At 34.2% G+C, this 22,759-nt stretch overlaps 4 protein-coding genes across 4 annotated transcripts; 1 reads left to right on the top strand and 3 right to left on the bottom strand.

Moving 5' to 3' along the window:
- Positions 1-1,484: 1,484 nt before the first annotated feature.
- On the bottom strand, positions 1,485-18,952 carry LOC124532876 (ATP-dependent RNA helicase Ddx1). The gene is made up of 13 exons (XM_047107989.1): positions 18,396-18,952; positions 18,039-18,156; positions 17,789-17,955; positions 17,486-17,617; positions 16,832-17,021; positions 15,681-15,868; positions 14,769-14,893; positions 6,723-6,860; positions 5,476-5,690; positions 4,307-4,422; positions 3,491-3,598; positions 2,306-2,440; positions 1,485-1,755 (listed from the first exon to the last, which is right to left on the bottom strand). Exons 1-13 carry the CDS (start codon positions 18,843-18,845, stop codon positions 1,651-1,653), a joined length of 2,187 nt encoding a protein of 728 aa, XP_046963945.1. The 5' UTR covers positions 18,846-18,952; the 3' UTR covers positions 1,485-1,650.
- Positions 8,619-13,910, bottom strand: LOC124532877. The gene is made up of 4 exons (XM_047107990.1): positions 13,345-13,910; positions 12,820-13,002; positions 9,546-9,611; positions 8,619-9,475 (listed from the first exon to the last, which is right to left on the bottom strand). Exons 1-4 carry the CDS (start codon positions 13,453-13,455, stop codon positions 9,377-9,379), a joined length of 459 nt encoding a protein of 152 aa, XP_046963946.1. The 5' UTR covers positions 13,456-13,910; the 3' UTR covers positions 8,619-9,376.
- A 425-nt stretch (positions 18,953-19,377) lies between the features above and the next one.
- LOC124533140 (ATP synthase subunit C lysine N-methyltransferase) lies at positions 19,378-20,085 on the top strand. The gene has a single exon (XM_047108302.1). The coding sequence runs from the start codon at positions 19,464-19,466 to the stop codon at positions 20,049-20,051; it is 588 nt and encodes a 195-aa protein (XP_046964258.1). The 5' UTR covers positions 19,378-19,463; the 3' UTR covers positions 20,052-20,085.
- On the bottom strand, positions 20,073-21,570 carry LOC124533139 (probable 18S rRNA (guanine-N(7))-methyltransferase). The gene is made up of 6 exons (XM_047108301.1): positions 21,401-21,570; positions 21,259-21,296; positions 20,996-21,174; positions 20,714-20,907; positions 20,392-20,581; positions 20,073-20,305 (listed from the first exon to the last, which is right to left on the bottom strand). Exons 1-6 carry the CDS (start codon positions 21,437-21,439, stop codon positions 20,115-20,117), a joined length of 831 nt encoding a protein of 276 aa, XP_046964257.1. The 5' UTR covers positions 21,440-21,570; the 3' UTR covers positions 20,073-20,114.
- Between the last annotated feature and the right edge of the window lie 1,189 nt (positions 21,571-22,759).

Below are 22,759 nucleotides of genomic sequence, written 5' to 3'. Positions count from 1 at the left end.
TGTTTCTTCCTTTGTTAATTTTTAAGCCAAAAAGTAACGACTGATAGATCTTTTAGTTATTAGATAACTTGTACCAAACATACTATTGGTTGATTTTTATTTAAATTATTATATATAAATAATGCTGCTGGATTTAATTTTTATCTTAGTTTCATTGTTAGAAAAATCACATAAATATTTTCTTATATTGTCACACTTTCTTTCTCTAAATTAAGGCATTTTAAGACTGAATTTCTGGCATTTAAAAGTTACACTTGTATCGATTTGGAAATTTTCTATATGTGTTAGTTTAAAAATCCAGCAACATTATCGCTATAAATAGCATTGCTTTTTGTAGTTCCTATGCTCATTTGATAATACCGTAACGCCTTTTGTGATTAACTAACCTTATTATAATACTGCCTTCGACAAAAGGCGTATATTTTATTACTAATCTGAGGTAAATCATTGTAATACTTAAATAAAACTCTGTTAAATTTCATAAGCGATAAACTTATTATGTAATGTAATTTAAAATTTTAGATTTATGTAAAATAAATAGAATAATATATTTTGGAAATCCTAGTTTCTTACTTTGTTTAGTCAAACAATTATTTGTAATTATTATTTTAGCATTGTAATGCTTTTAAAATTAGTGCCGGCTATTGCATATTAAACTTGCAGTACTTTTATAACCACTTCTTTAAACGAACAAGTTCAAAGTGAACGCACTACTCCAAAGGATTGCAAATACTGTGTTAAAACCCTTACACTACGAATGATTTTTCCACAGGGTGAATGGAGCTTTAGGACTTATATGATTTAAACGAATCCTACTTCCATGTTACATTTAAACACATTGTTTTGAAAAGGAATTTAATATTAAATGAAATCGAATAAATTGTAGCTTATAAATAAAAAATAGAAACTATTTTCCTCTTAGTTTTATTTGTGTTTTCTACAAAATATCACGTATGAGAACGATTCTTCAATCGTTTGAACGGGTTAACATTTTCAGTTGAGACTTAACTGTTTGAGAGATATACTAACGCATTGTCTCACTTTACTTTGTTTATTTGTTTCACGAATAATTTTACCAATGTTTGGGGAAAAAGACATTTTTGTAACGAGTTTATTTTGATTAGTGTAATCACTGCCCTATGATATACAATTGCTAGGAATGTAATAAAATTGTGTTATGTTTCATTATTTAAATGAACGTGTGATTTTCAAGTGAAAATAAAAAGCTATCTGCTATAAAACTTTCCAAGTCAATTTCGTGTATTAAAAAAGTAAAACAGGTGGAAAATCTCTCAAAACGACTGCCAACGACCATCTTATGCCATGGTTAAACTAATTCTTTACAAAATGTTATTCTGTTTTTGATTTAACATTACAAGACCTTTGATGTGAAATAATTGTTTCATTCAAAATATTAAACGTATAGATAAATAAATTTAGAATCAATAAGATTTTTTTTATTATGGGTGTTTCATAGAAATTTAAGTTTTAATAAAATTACGAGAAATACATAAAAAAATAAAAATATGACAATATCTTTAAATATTAATTTATTAAGATATTTTAAGCTTGACAATATATGTATAATAAGGCTATTCATAGCATTGTTATGTATATGAGCTTATATTGAAAATTGTTTAAATGGCAACATTACGCCACGGCCACATTATGGTGCATCTTTAGGTAATACAGCTGTGCCTGAGACTCCAATTCTTGTAGGGATCTAACCACCGGGGCCATTTGAGTGACGTGATCCTAAAATAATAGAACAAGTTAATAAATATAATTAAATATTGTTATTTTTAGATTATTAGTCTGAACTTGGTGGTATGGCTTTGTGCAAGCCCGTCTGGGTAGGTACCACCCACTCATCAGTTATTCTACCGCCAAATAACGGGGCTCAGTATTGTTGTGTTCCGGTTTGAAGGGTGAGTGAGCCAGTGTAACAGGCACAAGGCACATATCACACAACATCTTAGTTCCCAAGGTTGGTGGCGCATTGACGATGTAAGGAATAGTTGATATTTCTTTCAGCGTCATTGTCTATGGGTGATGGTGAGCACTTACCATCAGGTGACCTATATGCTCGTCCGCCAACCTATACAATAAAAAAGGAATAATCTGAAAACAACGCTATTCTTACAAAATAATCCTTTTTTTTAATGTATGATTCGAATTATTCTTTAAAACCTAAATTTTAAGGTCTTTACTTGTGACAAAAAAAAACTATGACATATAAATGGATTTTTTATCAGTTACAATATCCGTGAATATAATCAATACACACATATTGTATGCAGCTTACCTGATAGCCAGAACCAACTTGCGTTCTTTTTTGACCATAGACAACTTTTCCGTCAAATTCGTTGCACGGTACTTTCATATCAGTCTCTATTTGCTGTATCGTTATATTCAAATGGTCTTCAATATCCGCTAGGTACTAAAATAAATAATTGAATATCTTATATATAAAAACTAGTACTACTTTTTATTAATTTTTCATACGTTAAAGCACCGTTAATTGCTATTTTTTTACAATTGTGTTAATAGTCAGTGTGCCAGCTGAATTGATTGGCTTAATGCAATAAATGCTTAAAAAGTAATTCAACGCATCCATGTCAATAGCTATATATTTATACATTATTGATTTATGAATTGATTTATATTTTTGTGAGCCGAGATGGCCCAGCCCAGACCACGTGCATCTTATAACCGATGATTTCGGGTTCAAACCCAGGCAAGCACCACTATATATAAGTGCTTAATTTGTGTTTATAATTCATCTCGTACTCGGCGGTGAAGGAAAACATCGTAAGGAACCCTGCATGTGTCTAATTTCATCGAAATTCTGTCACATGTGCATTCCATCAACCCGCATTGAAACAGCGTGGTGGAGTATCTTCCAAGCCCTCTCCTTAATGGGAGAGGAATCAGCAGTGCGAAATTTACAGGCTGTTACTTTACTTACTTCTTTACTTATATTTTAGTACTCTATTCCAACCATAACAGGAAAAAAGCTAAATAAATAACATTTCACAGCTAATTGACGCGATATTGGATTTGGCTTGATTAATCTATGATATTCACTATGGATTTCTGAACATCGCGTCTACTAATATAGTATAAGCCGAACTTATTGCGGGTAGTTGGCGTACCTTCCGACTCGTATAAAAACGATCGCTCGATAGACTGCAGGTCACTTTGTCATCAGTCGTCGGTCGGTAAGAGTGTCGGTACTTTAACTACTTAGCAGTAAGATCGTTTATTTATAATTATGGTTTTGTATTTATTTATGTGTTTGTCATATTTGAAATTAAGGGTTGTTTGTGATTGCTCAAAATTTGATTACAATTTGAATTATTGTTAAAGATTAAGATTATTTTCAAATGAATTAGCTATAGGTTGTTTCGATTGTTTTTTTTTTTAATTATTTTTCCTTCTGATTGCTAAAAATACATATAAGTCAATGGTTTCATATAAGGATAATCACCTGTGGCTCGTTGTACCACATGCAGCAACCTTTGGGCCTGTCATCGATTAGATTAGTGTTCCAGCAATTCCGACCTCGTGACGAACACCATTCGCCGTGGTACCACACCTTATTAAGAGACATATATAAAAGTGAATTAGGAAGTTATGATTAATTACATATATAGGATACATTAATTAAGGCATAACATATGAAGTAGTTAGAATAAAAATGGTCTTACAAAGATATACATTCTGTATTAAATGCTAGATTTATGAATAAAAAATAGGCTATTTTAAGTTTAGGTTAAGGAACCCAGTAAAGTTAATATTTTTTATTTCTAGTACATATTTGCCGAAAAATATCATATTAAAAATTCCATATTTAAATAACGCACGAAAACGCTACTTGGACAATATGGCGCTGCAATGGGGTAGAAGACGTCACTTTGCTGTATTTTAATCTGTGGTACATATAGTAGAAAAGCAAGGTTTACAAGAAAGTGACTTCATCATAAGCCCGGCCAATTAGGAGCGTTTTGTGTCACGTGACAAACGTATGAAAAAATGCATTTTTATTTATGTATTGATTTTTTATTCAAAAAATTAAGTATTATTTTCAAGTTTCGTTAGTAAATAACCATTTTAAACTCATAATATACACTTATTACAATAATTCACAATTTATTTTACGCATTGTCAAATAGCCTATTAACGTTCAACAATTAAATGTTTGTTACTGTTTTTAGTGTGCGTTTACTATTAATATTATTGAATAACCGATATTATTAAATAAAATTTTCGTTAAATTAGATTCTCTTCCAAGTATGTTATTTACCTTTTCTGGCACAGTGGACACGAGACTTATGGCCAGTCCCATGCGCTCAGCTCGACCCACTCGACCGATGCGATGCACGTAGTTTGATTTCTCGTCCGGTAATGTCACATTGATCACTGAAATTATCAAATTAATTAATAAATAAATATAAATATGAGACAACATCACATACATTACTCTGATCCCAATGTAAGTAGCTGAAGCACTTGTGTTATGGAAATCAGAAGTAACGACGGCACCACAAACACCCAGACCCAAGACAACATGGAAAACTAATGGTAATCTACATCGACTCGGCCGGGAATCGAACCCGGGACCTCAGAGTGGCGTACCCATGAAAACCGGTGTACACACCACTCGACCATGGAGGTCGTCGAATTAATTAAATATTTGTTTTCTTTTTTTTAATCAAGTTCAATATTTTTGTGCAATATAATAAAACTTTATTTTACATTTTTTTTTGTATAGAAACAAGTTACTTAACATTTTTTAATAATAATTCGAATTTATAAATCTGTTTGATCATAAAAGCCTCCACAATAAATTATCTGTGTACATTAGTACAAGTAACATTCGTACTTACATTTACATTTTGTCTCAGAATATGAAAATATAAATAAAAACAACAAAAAATATTGATGATATTTGTTAATGAATGCCGATATTTTAACGTAGTACGAGTAACGAAGGGGTACGCCTTCGTGAGTGAACAAATCCATATTTCAAATTTATCGTATAAAATGTATATACATATTTATTTACGTTATCAGCTCGTGACTTGATATATGGAACATTTTCAGGAATCTTTCTAACTATTATTTCGCATTGGTGTTATAAGTCATACTTAATATTTCTAATAGAGCAACTGTCTATGTCTATGTCTGGCGGTGGTAACCACTCCCGATCCGGTGACCCATTAAGCCGTACACCTCCTTATATTATAAAAGGATATCATTTCACCCTTGTTTCAAAACTCAATTAATATATTTTTGATTTGTATATATTTGAAATTAGATTAATTAATCTTGATAATGTTTAAAAGCGTAATGTAATATATATAATAACATAATAACATTGTGTTATTATGTATGGTAATTTACTGCAACAGTCAGACAAGCGAATCCGGAATTACAACGATACTTAATACTAACTAAACAACGATAACTCACTGAAAGGCAGTCCCGATATATCGATTCCTCTGGCGGCGACGTCCGTGCAGATGAGGAACTTGACCTGCTTCTGCTTGAACTGCTCCAAGTTAGCCTTCCGCTCGGCGGGCTTGCGGTCTCCGTGCAGGCACACGCACGAGAACTCGTTTTTAAATGACTTCAGATACCGCTCTAAGTTATCGCAGTCTAGTTTTGTGCGGCAGAAGATAATTGCTCTGAAAATTAAATATATAATTACAACAACAACAACAGCCTGTAAATTCCCACTGCTGGGCTAAAGGCCTTCTCTCCCTTAGAGGAGAAGGTTTGGAACATATTCCACCACGCTGTTCCAATGCGGGTTGGTGGAACACACATGTGGCAGAATTTCTATGAAATTTGTCACATGCAGGTTTCCTCACGATGTTTTCCTTCACCGCTGAGCACGAGATGAATTGTAAAGACAAATTAAGCACATGAATCAGAGGTGCTTGCCTGGGTTTGAACCCGCAATCATCGTTTAAGATGCACGCGTTCTAACCACTGGGCCATCTCGTCTCTAATTACTTAATATAAATTAGTGCCAATTGCGCAAAGAGAATTCACGCATGCGCGAACGCAGCACTTTATATTATACTACAGGCAACAGGCACTTAACTAGCGGGGTAGGAACATTTTTAAGACACTAAAAATGTCTTCAGACAAAAACCAATCACTTTAAGACTTTAAGACCTGATCGACATTTTTGTTCTGAAGCCCAGAGATTTAAGATATACAGCCTTATAAACTAAATAATAGACTAAACTTTCTTACTTTTCTTTACAAGGTTTAATTAAATTTCATATGAATATTTGTCTTACATATTACAATGTTTATTTGAAACACTTATCAGCCAATGCCAATTTCAAATATACTTACACATTTTATAAGAAACATTCAAACATTTACTTGGTGGTAGGGCTCTGTGCAAGCCCGTCTGGGTAGGTACCACCCACTCATCAGTCATTCTACCGCCAAATAATAGTACTCAATATTGTTGTGTTCAGGTTTGAAGGGTGAGTGAGCCAGTGTAACTACAGGCACAAGGGACATAACTTAGTTCCCAAGGTTGGTGGCACATTGACGATGTAAGGAATAGCTAATATTTCTTACAGCGTCATTGTCTATGGGTGATGGTGACCACTGACCCATATGGCATATCAGATGGCCCATATGGTCGTCCGCCAACCTATACCATAAAAAAAATATAATAATACAATAATACGCACCTATCCATTTTATGCTCTCGAATGGCTCTCACACAATATTCTCCCTTGAGAATCTTCACAGCCTCGGATAACGTCTCCGGAGTGGTGTTCCCGCTGCGGATATTATCTTTCGCGTGCACGCCATCCGTCATTATTTGGCTACAACAAAAGGAAATAAACTATTTCAGATATTTCTATAAATTGTTTTTCATCACTATCCTACTTTATAACTACAACTTTATGAATTATGTGTGGCTTTTAGAAAAAAATATAAGCAAGATGTATGTATGTATGTATGTATGTACGTATGTATGTATGTATAAGCAGAGCGTATTGCGCTGGGTCCAGCACTCAGATTCCGTAGGACGCAATTAATGCTACTATCTTACAAAATTACAACCCAGTAATTTTGAACGAATTTGATTACTCTTTTGACATTCATTTTTATGTTTGTTTTCCGTCATGCATTTATCGTAATCGCGTAGACATGTAAAGCAGTGCTATGCTAAACAGATTTTGAATCATAATACTATTTGCTATTCTGTAATTCGAAATTGGAGATTGTAGAAATCTACAATAACGTTACTTCTTTTATTTGACTTTTATTGGTAAATTGAATTGATTACAGTAACAGGTTAAGCTCAGATTGTTTCATATTATGTTAAAATTTCTATAGCAAATCTGAAGACAATCGTCATGCAAGGTTATAATATTGTTTGCAAGGCCCAATTAAGGTTAAAACTTAATTAATACGAGGCGAATGACAGCGTATCACTCATGCTTGTACGAAATTATTCTTTGCAGATCTTTTTAACTGCATCCCTGGATTAATCGTTTGTATTGGCGAGACATTCGTTGCAATATTAAGACCGCGGACAATAAGAAGCATTGTTAGTAATTTAATGTTTCTAACCTACTAAATTTATTTAATAAGCATGTTCAGATATTAATCATATTGACACTATGCATCTATTTTTTTAGAAGACTTTGGACGTTGATCTAAATAAATTACATGCTTATCGTAATAAGTATATATTGCCTTGAAATGACTCCCTTTATTTTTAGTGAATTCTGAGACTAAATTTTTCAATATTTAATGACTATCGAATAGCAGTAACATCGAGAGTATTTACTACATACAACAGTTGTGATTTATTACAACCACAATTTTTGGACTACTGTAAAAAAAGTAAAGTAAAGTAACAGCCTGTACATTTCCCACTGCTGAGATAAGGCCTCCTCTTCCATTAAGGAGAGGGGTTGGAACATATTCCACCACGCTGTTCCAATGCGGGTTGGTGGAATGCACATGTGGCAGAATTTCGATGAAATTAGACACATGCAGGTTTCCTCACGATGTTTTCCTTCACCGCCGAGCACGAGATGAATTATAAACACAATTAAGCACATACATATAGTGGTGCTTGCCTGGGTTTGAACCCGCAATCATCGGTTAAGATGCACGCGTTCTAACCACTGGGCCATCTCAGCTCCAACGAAGTAATAGTAATAACAGATTTTCATAAGATTAATGTCTTACGTTTAAAATGACAGGAACACGAGACAAAACGTATTAATTCCATATTCGGTATTACATAGTTGGTTAATATTTATTTCGAATAAATACTTTCACAATATTTGCGTTTGTGTATGATGTATTTCATGTTAAAATATATTGTTATCATGGTTTAAATGTATTAAATGCAGGGACCTGGTGGGGTTAAATTTTAAATAAAAACATATTTTTTAAAAAATAATTATTATTTTAAAATAATAATACAAAGTATTCCACATTGAATGAATAACATTGTTATTTGAAATCGGTCATATTTAGTAGAGCTTATTACCAGTTGATATCAGTCCTTTAGTATTTTTCCACATAACTCTGTGTGGTCACATAAAAGTAGATTTCCCACTCCTTAAACAGCACAATTGCACTGTAACGATGGCGAAAATGAGTGGGGCATTATCGTTGACTAAAGTAACAATACATTGTTAATCTATGGACGATGGTAAGTACTTCATCACCCTCCGACCCATATCCCAATTTACACGTCGGCGCAGCATGCTTCTTCTTCAATACTTCCCTATCTGAAGTCATCTCACAAGCAACTCTCTTTCCAGCCAAACCATCATTCACACATGTTAAGTACTTACCATCACCATTTGCCAGTCTTTTCAATAGTATATGAAATAACTAAATTAATCAATGATACATCTTCATTGATTCCGCCAGAGACTTCAACCCCTCTCCAAGAACCTTCAGTCCCTCGCCGAGAGCCCTTTGCGCTTCTGCTTGAGCCCTGACTCCCTCTGCCAGAACGCTGTGAGTTCGGGCCATTTCTTCAATCAACTTGACAACTCTACCTTCGTGGGCGAGCCGCTGGTCTTCCAATTTCAAAAATTTATCAGCTATGCTGCTAAACTGAGGGCGTCGTGTTGGTGGTGATCTTTTGACAGTCCGAAATGTGCGACGCTTAGAAGCTTAAAAATAAATTTAACTTATTAAAGTAATACATTAACCACTCCATACTATAAACGAATTCAAAAAATCATAATGTATAAATATTTATTTGAGTCAGTGTTTTATTCATTGTAAAAACCAACACCATGCCTTCAAATCCTAATTGCTTACATAAGACGCAATAGAACATCCTGCAACAAATGGGTCTGAATCAACCAAAAAAAAAAAAGCAATTACTCGAAGTTGTACTTGTATTGTCATCATGTCTCGCTGCGGTTGCACACTCTTGCCTTGTAATTTCTGAAGAGGGCTGAAAAGAAAAGATAAATTCAATCTGTCCTTTAACAAGTGCAATACTGAATTTTCATATATAAACTTACCTCGCTTAGCGATGGTGACTGGTTTATCGGCATTTTTGACTCTACGTCAATGTCATTCACATTATCCTAAAAACAGTCTTAGATTATTTTATTGTCTTTAAAACTTATAATTTACAATTAATCGAAACAATACAGTTGTATTGTAATAAGAAAAAATAATTAAAAACGAGATTCTTTACAAATATCGCAGACTATTATTACTGATGGATAATATATTATATAATACATAAATATTAAAATTTTACATAAAGGACAATGACAGATTCCGCTCAATCATATTAGTTACTATATGGAATTCTCAATAAGACCACAGTTGACAAGCTGTCTGTATTCTTTCGGATTTTATTGTTTATCGTATTCGTCAGTACATCAGAGGGTTAAGTTAAAGCAGGGTCTCTCTCTCTGGGCTATGTAGTAATAATCAGTGTATAGCAGAAATATTTACTGGACGAGACTAAAATACTAAATATACAATATTTTAACAAATCCCTGAATATCACTACTGATCTTAGATTCGGAAACACGAAAAATAAAAACTAATTAATTTTATTTATCAACAATGAAGCTAAAATAAAATGCTTTAGTACAATGTGGCGATGACGTAGGCGCATGAAAAATATTAATCTATAGCGTTCTGAGATCAAACACAAAAAAATAAACAATCAAGTACATTAAATACTTTAGCTATAGGGCATTTTTACAATATTCTATAACAGTATCAGAGATATTTTTATATAAATATTAGATGGACAATATTTTACAGCCGAAATAATTCAAATGTTGTCGTACCGATTCATTAACCGAAAGTAACGTCGAAAGGTAAAGCGGGCTGTGCGGGGAGTGGGTGAGCGTGTACGCCCAGCGTTTACGCCGTGCGATGATATGTTTTATGGTTACATGACCCAAGAAATCAACTTGCCGGTTATGAACTTAATAATTTGCCTCATTCTAACGTAAAAACGCAAGTATATATATTGTCAAAAAAATAGTATAGTATAGAATTAAGTAGATTACTTTCCTCAATATGTCCTAATAATTTTTTTTACATTAATTTGGAAATTAAATCATCAGTACTACGTTGTGTGTTAATTAAGTTAAATAGTCGTTTTAGAATGCAATTGAGCCATGAAAACATCAAGAATTTACAGCCACTTGAATAATTCCGATGCGTTTCTGTATGATATGACCTAATAATTCTACTTCACTTCACTTCGATTTTGGTAGGGTTGACACAAAAGGATAAACAAAGCACTTTAATTTTCAATTATAAACAACACTTTATTCAAAATAAGTTTGTAATTTGTAAACAACAACCCATAAAGGACAAATAATCCAGTGCATAAATCGTAGTGTAGCAAGTACCTAATAGGCTATTTGACTGGTTTGGTAGAAAAGCAAGGTTTACAAGAAAATGACTTTATCATAGGCCCGGCCAATCAGGAGCGTTTCGTGTCACGTGACAAAAGTTTGAAAAAATGCATTTTTATTTATTGATTTTTGAATAAATTAAGTATTATTTTCAAGTTTCGTTAGTAAATAACCATTCTTAAACTCATAATATACACTGATTACAATAATTCACAATTTATTTTTCGCGTTGTCAAATAGCCTATTTTACTATGTACGACTGATACCGCCAGGTTGCCGATTTCACAGATTAGTGAACTAATTTTGTCAAATAGTGTTTAACTTTGTTTTAATTACCGCGTGAAGTATTTTATTCGAAAATAATACTTTTATTTGATAACTTTATCAGCTTTCTGTCAACTGGTATTACTAGTCGTTTAATTTAATTTGATAACGTCGTTACTCTATATGACATGCTTGTTAACTCCGAACTTTTTGAGTGGGGCAAACTTCAAGCGGCACCATCCTTTATACTTAGAACATATTTTTTGGATATACCTCCTTTGCAAAGTCTAAGGAGTCTACCTTCTATATACAGTACCGGACAGAAAAAGTACAACTACAACAACAACAACAACAACAACAACAGCCTGTAAATTCCCACTGCTGGGCTAAAGGCCTCCTCTCCCTTTGAGGAGAAGGTTTGGAAAATTTACCACCACGCTGTTCCAATGCGGGTTGGTGGAATACACATGTGGCACAATTTCTATGAAATTTGTCACATGCAGGTTTCCTCACGATGTTTTCCTTCACCGCTAAGCACGAGATGAATTGTAAAGACAAATTAAGCACATGAATCAGCAGTGCTTGCCTGGGTTTGAACCCGCAATCAACGGTTAAGATGCACGAGTTCTAACCACTGCGCCATCTCGACTTTTGATTTTGCACAACGTCGTTCGTTAATTCGAAAAATTAATAAAAACAAGCGCCTCGTGTTCGCAAAAAAATATGTGGATTGGAAGCCGATTGCGTTCTGAGAACAAGTTATTTGGAGTGACGAGAACAAGTTTATTTGGTCAAAAACAACGATCACGCGTTTGGTTTAAGCCGGGAGAACAACTTTTAGAAAGCAACTTTTAAAGGACTGTCAAACACGGAGGAGGAAATGTATTAGTGAGGGGGTGCTTCGCGTGGTCTGGAGTGGGAAATTTAGTTCGAATCAATGGTACTATGTTGATGATGTTGTTTACATTGGATGTTTACATTGGATTAATAAATGAAAATCTGGAAGAATCCCTGCTGAAGGTCGGTGCGGAATGAATTTATCTTTCAACAAGATAACGACCCTAAGCACACGGCTCGAAAATCAACGGCTTTTTCCGTTCTTCGCGGATTAAATTTCTGGATTGGCCAGCACAATCCCCAGATTTAATCTGAGAGAATCTGTGGTCGATTTTCGACCGTAAGGTTAATAAAGGCGAAGTAACCAACAAAGACAAACTTTTCGCTGCTTTGCAAGAGACGTGGGAAAAAGTCGAAGAACAGCATATTCAAAACCTAGTAGAAAGTATGCCTCGGCGTTTACAGGAATTCATGCTAAAGGTGGCCACACAAAATATTAATAGCGAATGTGAACATTTAAGTTTCTTTTTTCTTGGTATGCGTTCTTTTATTTGTCCAGCATAAAATAAGCATCCTACAGATTTCTTTATTTTTTTATTAATTTCTAATATTTGTGTTGATTTTATACTGATAATTTTATCCTGAATTTATAAACTATCATTAAAACGGCTGTGATAGTACTAATTAACTATTTTCATTTGTAAAATATCACCAATATTAAATTCTAAGCAGTGCGTACTTTTTTTGTCCAATATATATAAAATACCCATGCTAGAAGGAAATAATGATTCAAAAGGAAACTAACGTCAAAAACTTTCAACTGCGGTTCATCGCTACCTCCAAGTCCACCTCCACGCATCAGTGCCAGTATCCTCTCTTCAATTTCTGATAACTCAGGAACTTCCTCCCCTCCGTCGCCCGTCCCGAGTCTGGCAGCGTTGCGCGCGGCACATTTCTTTTTAACGGCGTTTTTTTTATCTGACCAGTACTAGGCAAAGATAAACGTTCACTCTGCTTGCGTTCTTTTTTTAAAAACATTATTATTTTATAATAAATATAAAATAAATAAATAAATATGAGACAACATCACATACATTACTCTGATCCCAATGTAAGTAGCTAAAGCACTTGTGTTATGGAAAATCAGAAGTAACGACGGTACCACAAACACCCAGGCCCAAGACAACATAGACAACTAATCATAATCTACATTGACTCGGCCGGGAATCGAACCCGGGACCTCGGAGTGGCGTACCCATGAAAACCGGTGTACACACCACTCGACCACGGAGGTCGTCAAAATAATGGTTATGTTATAGTAGGTCCGTACCTTCATCCACTTTTGTCTTGATTTTATTGTACCCCCACAGGAGCAGTTTAATATGGCGGAAATTTTCTCCCATTCTTTGATAGCTCTGGCTTTAGCGTTGCGGTTTTTCATAAGGCCTTTTGCCAGGGTAGGTCTATCCTCTAAAAAGGATACTAACGCCTCTACTTGGGCTGACGACGGGTGCGAAACGCGCTCAACGAGACTGAAATAAATTAAAGACGTATGTGAGCCAGTAAAGAAGTTTTGTCTAGGTTTGATCAAGCACTAACAAAAGATATATATAAAATAAGGTACTTACTTCATCTTCAGGATTTTTTTATGAAGTTAGAATATTTTGAGAAACGAAACGTATTGAAATAGGATTCACAATGATATTAAATTTTAAAACATAAAATTTTACAAGATACGTATAGTTTGATATTGATAACATTCCTTTTTTATTTGAGTAAACACAAACAAAAGTGAAATTAGTCTCACTTTGCGTTTAGTGCTGAATATTAACATATTATGCAGAAAAAAAAGACGCCAGTGACTTTTCCAATTTAATTTTTTAGTTCTATGCTATTGGAAAGCTTTGTAAAAAAAACAAGAGTGTTCGATCAGTGTTCGATTGTCTCGTATCTCACTTCTCACATCACATGATATGAAGTATTGTTACAGAATAACAAACATTATTAAATAAAACTGAACCCTAAAGTGATGACACTAGGAAATTCGAAATCGATCGAGGCGTTTACAGAATTGCACTACAAACGGACAGTTATTCAAACCTTCCAGGCGACAATGTTAACGTTCATAGATGTTAAACTAGTATTTTTTTATGTATTTGTAACGATAATTTGCCTGCGATTTATGACTGAAAAATATTGAGCCGTGATTTATTAACGGTTGGGCGCTTCTGACCCTGGGGCTGGCCAGGGCGCAGTGTGTGTTTGTGTATGTGTGTCTGTGTGTGTGTGTGTGTGTGCGCGCGCGTGTGTGTGTGTGTGTGTGTGTGTGTGTGTGTGTGTGTGTGTGTGCGTGTGTGTGTGTGTGTGTGTGTGTGTTTGTGTGTGTGTGTGTGAACGTGTGTGTGTGTTTGTGTGAACGTGTGTGTGTGTGTGTGTGTGTGAACGTTTGTGTGTGTGTGAACGTATGTGTGTGTGTGTGTGTGTGAACGTGTGTGTGTGTGTGTGTGTGTTTGTGTGTGTGTGTGTGTAAACGTGTGTGTGTGTGTGTATGTGTGTGTGTGTGTGTGTGAACATGTGTGTATGTGCGAGAGTGTGCGTGTGTGTGTAAACGTGTGTGTGAGTGTGTTTGTGCGAGTGTGTGCGTGTGTGTGTAAACGTGTGTGTGAGTGTGTATGAGCGAGTGTGTGCGTGTGTGTGTAAACGTGTGTGTGAGTGTGTATGTGCGAGTGTGTGCGTGTGTGCGCGTGTGTGTACCTGCGCTGCGTTTCCCAGCCGCGGTCGCGCTGCGGGTCGACGTTGACGACGACGTGGTGCACGGTCTCCGGCACCGCATCCTCGCCCTTCAGGTCCACCCACGTCGGGAAGTGCATCAACTTTTCCTGTTATAGCGATATTTTATACATTGTTCAAGTTATACTTCTTTAGTTGCGTTGAGAGTAAATTTAATAATACACGGAAATGAAAAATTACGCTACGAACTTAGTCATGAAAAAGAGCTAAGTAAATACTTGATATATCCTACTCTTCCTTTTATAATATAAAACCATGAATTACATTATATAACTATCAAACTCTTACTACGAAGTAGTATTAATATTAAAGCGCGTAAATTAAAAAATATAGTATGTTTAGTAGTATATTTTTATTGTAATTCCCTTATTTGGAAGCGGCTTACCAGATTGTCTAAAGGCAACCATACAACGACTAATGGATACGCCAAAGAAAAATCCGCTCAGGCGTTGAATACGACCATACGTGTGGCGGTGACTTTATTCTACTCTGCCGTCATGTATAGTTAACATGACCAGACGTCCCTTTTTAAACGGGACAGTCCCTTTTTAAAATTAAGAGTTACGGTGTTCATGAGATGAACTCTGGGACACGAAATTGTCAGCAGCTCAGTCGAACGCGAGCGGTGTGCGAGTGTGGTATACCGTATACCTTTAATAATTTGTAACTTTTGACCTAAGTGATATATTCTTAATGAATGACTTTAAAAAAAAGGATATTTTTATCTTGGCTACCTTTAAATTGACTGAAATAAATCAGTGTCCCGTTTTGAGTCAAGAAATAAATGGTCAAGTTATGTATATACGTATCCTGTGTCTACTTTTTGCGTTTATAGATAAAACAAGTGTAACGAAACTTTTAGATAAATTATCATACCGCCATTTTCTTGACTTCGAAAGCGTGCAATGTTGCCGAGCAAACGACCATTTGTAGGCGGCGACCGTCCGACGTGATCTTTGGTATTTGTCTGTGGAGCCTCTCAATGAGTTCGCCGCAGCCGGCCTTGAGGAGTCCGTCGGCCTCATCCAGTACAAAGAAGCGACAATGAGTTAATGCTAAGTAACCTAAAAAATAAATAATATTCCTTTAGAAGACTTATGATTTCATATAGTTGGCTAAGTTGGTTTACATTTTATAAAATATATAGACGAAACAAACAGGCTGATGGAGCACCTGTTGGCATGTGGTCACCACCATGTTAACTATTCATAACATTGTTTTTTTTGTTACAGTCGCTGATTGACTGGCTGACTAGACTGACCATTCAGAAAATCTGAACGAATAAATGCCACTCTAATACTAAACCTCAAAAATGTCGTGTTTCAAATTTATCATTAGTTATCTATGTTGTCTTGGGTTTGGGTGTTTGTGTTACCATCGTTACTTCTGATTTTCCATAACAGTACTTTAGCTACTTACATTGGAATCAGAGTAATGTATGTGATGTTGTCTCATATTTATATTTATATTTATAAATCACAGTGCAAGTAACAATGGATGATCCTTATTTTGGTGGCCCACCATGTGAATTTTTCTCGTCAGCAATAGGCTATTTGACTGGACGGTTGTTTTTTTTATTTCTAGTACATATTTGCCGAAAAATATCATATTAAAAATTCCATATCTAAATAACGCGCGAAAACGCTACTTGGACAATATGGCGCTGCAATGGGGTCGGTGACGTCACTTTGCTGTATTTTACTCTGTGGTACATATAGTAGCAACGCAAAGTTTACAAGAAAGTGACTTCATCATAAGGCCGGCCAATAAGGAGCGTTTTGTGTCACGTGACAAACGTTTGAAAAAAATGCCTTTTTATTTATTGATTTTTGAATAAATTAAGTATTATTTTCAAGTTTCGTTAGTAAATAAACATTTTTAAACTCACAATATACACTGATTACAATAATTCACAATTTATTTTTCGTAATGTCAAATAGCCTATTATGTTTATAGAATTAAAAATTACATAGAACTAAAAATTAATATTTATTTAATATTATTATATCTCATAATTTTTTTCATACCTCCTTGAATGAGATCTTCCAGTCTGCCGGGTGTTCCAACAACAATATCCACCCCAGAGTTCAACTGATTAATCTGATCTTTGACATTGATGCCTCCGACAACAAGTAGTTCCCTTACTTTCGGATTGTCTAGGTATTTTTTGAACAATGTTATTTGGTTACATGTTTGTTCTGCTAATTCTCTCGATGGCTAGAATTATTAATGAATAACATATAAATTTTTTTAGCATCAAACCTAAGAAATGAACACTAATAACAGCATAAAATAGTATATAATAGAACATAAAAAAAAAAACAGAAAATTGGTAACTTTTATTGGTGTGATGAACATAAATTCCCATTGATAATGAACAATAAATTTCGTCAAATTCGTTTCATTGGTTTGGTTGTGAAAGAGCAACAGACAGAGTTAATTTCACATATATAATATGTATTAGAATTGATTGTTGTATTTCTTTTAATATAGTGTGTAAGTCATTGTTGATATAGGCACAAGGGACAAAAAAACTTATAAGCACCCATGGTTGGTCTCACAAAGGTGGTGTGAGTAACGATTAATACTTCTTAAAGTACCAACTTATACTACCACCTATCATCAAGCTTGGGAAATTTGCTCAAATGTCTAACAATAAGAGAAAAGAAAATCTTCTCTACCTCTATAATTATAGCTTGGGGAGCATTGTTGACTTGTTTAGCTCCAGTACATGCAACGGCTGATACAATATTCTGCTTTACACAATCTTTTGAAGCCTTCGCAATTCCTATATATTCCCCTGTTGGAGGATACTGAAATAAATAATATTTTTAATATATATTTAATAAAATTTAACATTATTTATATACTTAATTAAGTTAGGTAATAAATCATTAAATCAATAATGTTTGTTACAAATTTTCTATAACATTTCCTTTGACTGTTTCCTTGATAAACTATATTAAGTTATATTACTTTATTACCTTAAATGGTGTGCTACCAAAATTGAAGCTCATCTCGGCATTCTTTAATACAATCGCTGGGAAGTAGCAGTCACAACGTCTTGATTGATTTAATTTAAATGCTACACCCATATCCTCACCATTTATTGTATAAGTAATGTCGCCGTTGTTCAAATTTAAGTAACAACCTGAAATATGTTTATAATTTATTTTATGTAGCCAACAGTTCTATAACATTCAAAATATTTTAATAATTATATATATTTCTCACCAATAACATCATTCTTCCCATAAGCTTTGCCATAGTCTTCAAAATTTTTAGCATTTGATTTCTTGCCTGTACCACCAAAACCATAGCCAAGGCTATCTGTGCCCAAATCTAATCTTGCCTGTTTTGTAAAAAAATACAATTCATAAATGCTTGACATTGTATGTGAGATGGCTAAATTTACACTATAGGAAAAACCTTAGTCTGTATGCTATTTGTTTTAATTTTGTTGTGTTCATTATGCAATGTTGCACAATTTTAATTAGAATTATTTGAAATGAATTAAATATATTGTATGTTAGAAAAAAAGGTTGTATGTATTATACTATAAATGTAGTAGTAATTGAATTAATATCTTACAGCTTGTGTAGACCACCCCACACGACATAAGCCTTCATCTGTTACAGTAGCTTCATAATAGTAGGCTCCCTTCGTGTGAACACCCTTAGTAGCCCTACACCCGTGCCACCCATTCTGATCCCGAGATTGACATCGCAAGCCATCTGGAGTGACGGCTAACGCATCAGTTCGATCGAATAGTGACATGGTCCATTCTGTCGAAACTGGAGATATAACCTTACTAGTTTTTCCTTCTTGAATATCTTTTAAAGTTTCCCAAACTATCTGTAATATTGGAAGGCAGAAAGCACCGGTCTTACCGCTACCGGTCTCAGCAGCCATAAGCACATCACCGCCGCCTAGAATAAGCGGTATTGCTTCGGCCTGAACATCTGTTGGCAGATTCCAGTCCATTTCATCAATAGCCTTGCCTAATTCGGAGAGCACTCCGAATTCCTCAAACGCAGTCATTTTATAAATCTATATAATGTACAATTGTTTTTAATTTTCTTGCCGGACGCTCTGAGTTCAACTCTGATTGTGATTACATCTGACGAATGACGGAATGACCATTGACGATATAGATTTGACACTACTAATACTGGCACAGAATACATAAACACTGCCGGTGTCAGTGAGAGTGAATCCATATTGAATAATATTTTTTTAAAGTTGAAAGAACATCTACAAATTTCAAATAAAAATAACTCATGAGTACTTTGATCTTAATTTTTCATGAAATCTTGTTTCCAAGAAATTAATAGAAATACTTTAAAGGACCTAAATAGTCGATATATTCAAAATTTTTTAAATAGAGACAAAAATCGACTGTTGATTCGAATTTTAATGTATGTTAAACAAAATAGAATAAGTAAATAAGAGTTACAACTTCCAAAGTAGTTACAATGTTATTTCAGTGCAAATGTATAAATGTCATTCCTGTAATGACATTTGAACAGCTGTTCCTGCAGTTATTACTAAGTGACCTAAGTGTCTGCTGTCTAGTGAAAATAGGTAATACTTATGAATAACCTTAAACTTTATAGTCTAGTCGTTTTTTGATTAATGAAAGCCCTATGTTGAATAAAAATGGATTTTGAATTAACCTCAAGTCCCAAAACTACTACGAAAACATCATCATTCGGAAAGGCTTTGATATATGCAACAGGCGGCTTAGCTTTAGGTGTAAGTGTTATATGCATACCATTTGTGTCACCGGCCTTTAGAAAAATTTGTCTTCCATATGTGCCTGCAACTAACAATCAATTATTAGGAGTTACTACTGCGTTAAATGGTCGAACTGGAAGACTACTGGACGTAGGCTCTGGTGACGGCAGGATAGTTCTTACTGCTGCCAAATTAGGATTCAAAGCAGATGGAGTAGAATTAAATCCAGTTCTAGTCTACTATTCTAGAATTTCAGCACTTTTAAATAGTCAATATAAAAGAGCTACATTTTATAGACGAAACTTGTGGAAATTTGACCTGATGCCTTACAACAATATTGTTATATTTGGTGTAGAACAAATGATGGCAGATTTTGAGAAAAAACTGATGCAAGAGGCAAATGATGGGACTCTAGTTGTAGCTTGTAGATTTCCTTTACCAAATATGATTCCAACTGAAACTATTGGACATGGTGTTGACACTGTTTGGAAATATGTAGTAAAAAGATAATTATGTATTAAATATATTTTATTGATATTGTACCTTACAATATAATTAGATAGAAAATAAACATTAAAAACGACCACTTCTTTTCCTGCCTGTATATTTAGTATCAGGTTTGGTCTCTTTTCCTTGCTTTCGTCTCCTTTCTTTTTTATCTAGAAGCCATGCCCGTGTGTTTTTGAGAGGTTTGCCTCGTGCTGCTTTACAGGCTTCTCGTTTTGCATATTTGATTTGCAATGAATTATCACTCTCTTCAGTACCTATAAAAATATTATTAATAATCATCATATATAAATCACTCTTTATTATATAAATGAATGAATTATTATGTAAAAAATTGTATTACCTAATGCTTGTGGTAAAGGTGCAGCACCACCCGTCATGAGTACAAGAAAGAATTTCTTAGCTTTTGCAGAATTTGGAAAATCAACAACAACACCCCCATAAAAACCAGCTTTCATAGCTTGTGATGTGACTAGGTCCAATTGGCTTTCATTTTCAGGATAGAACTGAAAGACTGCTCTTGCTGATCTTGACTGTTAAAAAAGGTTCCATTACATGTTATGTACACACATATAGTACATATATACCTTTATATAAAAAAAAATTAATTTGTTCAATATATGTGAAGAATAAAATAGAACACATCAACATCATAATAAACTTACCAAAGATGCATATAAAGAACTGAAGAATTTGTATAACCTCTTGACTGGTTGATGTGATTTTTTATCAGCATTAAAAAGCCACTGGAGTGCTGATACAGATACTGCACCATCAAAACTACCAGCTTTAAACGGGACTCCTTCACCCATGTCTGCAAGTACCAAGTCACCCTCTGTTTCTCTTTCTAGGGCAACATCTAAAAGGATAAATCTAAATTAACATACCTAGGAATAAAATATATTTGATATTATATTTTTAGTATTCATGTTAAAAAAACATATCACCTAACATAGATGGAGAAATGTCTAGGCCAATCCACATATGTCCATATTCTTCAAGTACAGTTCCAGATAGTCCTGAACCACAACCAATATCCAGCAGAAGGCAAGGTGTATCATCTGGCAAAAGCAACAGTTCCATACATCGCTCAGTCATTTGTGCTTGAATATCTATGATTCGGGAACTAAAATTTTGACAACAATTAATTATAAACACAATAAGAAATATGTATTGTATATAAAAATATATATTATAATGTTATACTTGCTTTTGAGTATATTTTCTAGCTTCGTCTTCATTATAGAACTAAAAGGAAAAATTTAAGCACAATTAATAAAGAGACTAATGTGATTATTTTTAAAAAAATTAATATGACTGTTAAACATTCAATACTGAATTACGGATCTTACAATTTCAGGTGGGGCTAGATGCTCAGGTCTTTTGGACATATTTGTATATGAATATTTTACGTTATTTTTGTCGAAATCACTTTTAAAGCCTTCAATAACAAATAAACATAACCTTAAATTATTCTGTAGGCTTTAATATATCCACACATTTTCTTACGACTGTCACTAGTGTCAACTGTCAAATTGACAATTATTATCATGTGTTGCATCCTCAAATCGCTTATTGTTATAAAAAATTATACAGAAAACAGACTGAATATACTAATATGGCTACGTACTGCGGCTACTAAGTATTGAATTTTGTCAAAATAAATTTAATAAGTTAGTTCTCGAGTAAACGAGCATTAGCAAAGAAGCTCTGAGAAATGATTTTGAGAAAGAGAAAGAAAGGATGAAAAATGAATAAACTTTGTGAAAGATGTGAAGGGTTATTAGACGATGTCAACATTGAGGACATTTTGTTTTATTTTTTTATATTTTCTGGTAGGCATATGACTTCAGTCCACATCACGGTAAGTGGTAGTGGAGTATAAAACGCGTGGTTTGAATCAATTCAGGATATATGAGAAGGGGGACACGTGTGCTGGTATACAATTTCATTTTTAATGGTGCGACAAAAAAAAGTAGTAGTGAAATAGAGAGAAAGAGTTGCTACGGATGACCTGAAAGAAAAAAGGATGAGATAAATGGAATAATAAAAAAGCAGTAAGACCAGATGTAATACCTATATATGGTAGTTTTTACGGGAGTATTGGTGGAAGTATTAGCTTTATTTTTGAATAAGTTATTGGATGAATGATATACCTGGTGCCTGCTACTCATCTTTGAAAATAAAGGTGACGCTGGAGTGCAACATTTATGTATGGGTAAAAATTAATGCACAATGTAATGCATGGATATACATAACTTGTTGAACAAACATTGATAGAAAAGAGCGAAATTACGCAAAATGATTTTATTCCCCTTTGGGGTTATAACTGGTGTGATTTTTGCGTTTCTAAAATTGTTTGAAAAACACATAAATGTACCAAAATCTCATAGATTTGACTTGGTTTTATGGTGAGCCTACAAAACGAAAGGCATGTCTGATATGTAAAGTTCATCCAACAATGTACAGCCGTTGTACAAAAGTCTGTATCTAACAGTTGTCCATAGTCGACACCACTGCTAGCTTTGATGTTGCTGAAAGCTTACACGAACTTTTCTCATTCCTTACTTCTTACTAATGATATTGGATGCTTTGACGACAGACATTTAGAAGTATTCACCATAGTGCATGGTGTTCTCAGATGAAATTGTGTTGGCAGCTGGAAGTGGTCTAGAGTTCCGGAGTGGGTTGTATGAGCGTTGGGTGATAGG

Source organism: Vanessa cardui, chromosome 10 (assembly GCF_905220365.1).
Source record: "Vanessa cardui chromosome 10, ilVanCard2.1, whole genome shotgun sequence".
Taxonomy (NCBI): Eukaryota; Metazoa; Arthropoda; class Insecta; order Lepidoptera; family Nymphalidae; genus Vanessa; species Vanessa cardui.
Note: the sequence above shows the minus strand (reverse complement) of the source record. Positions and strands in the feature narration are given on the sequence as shown.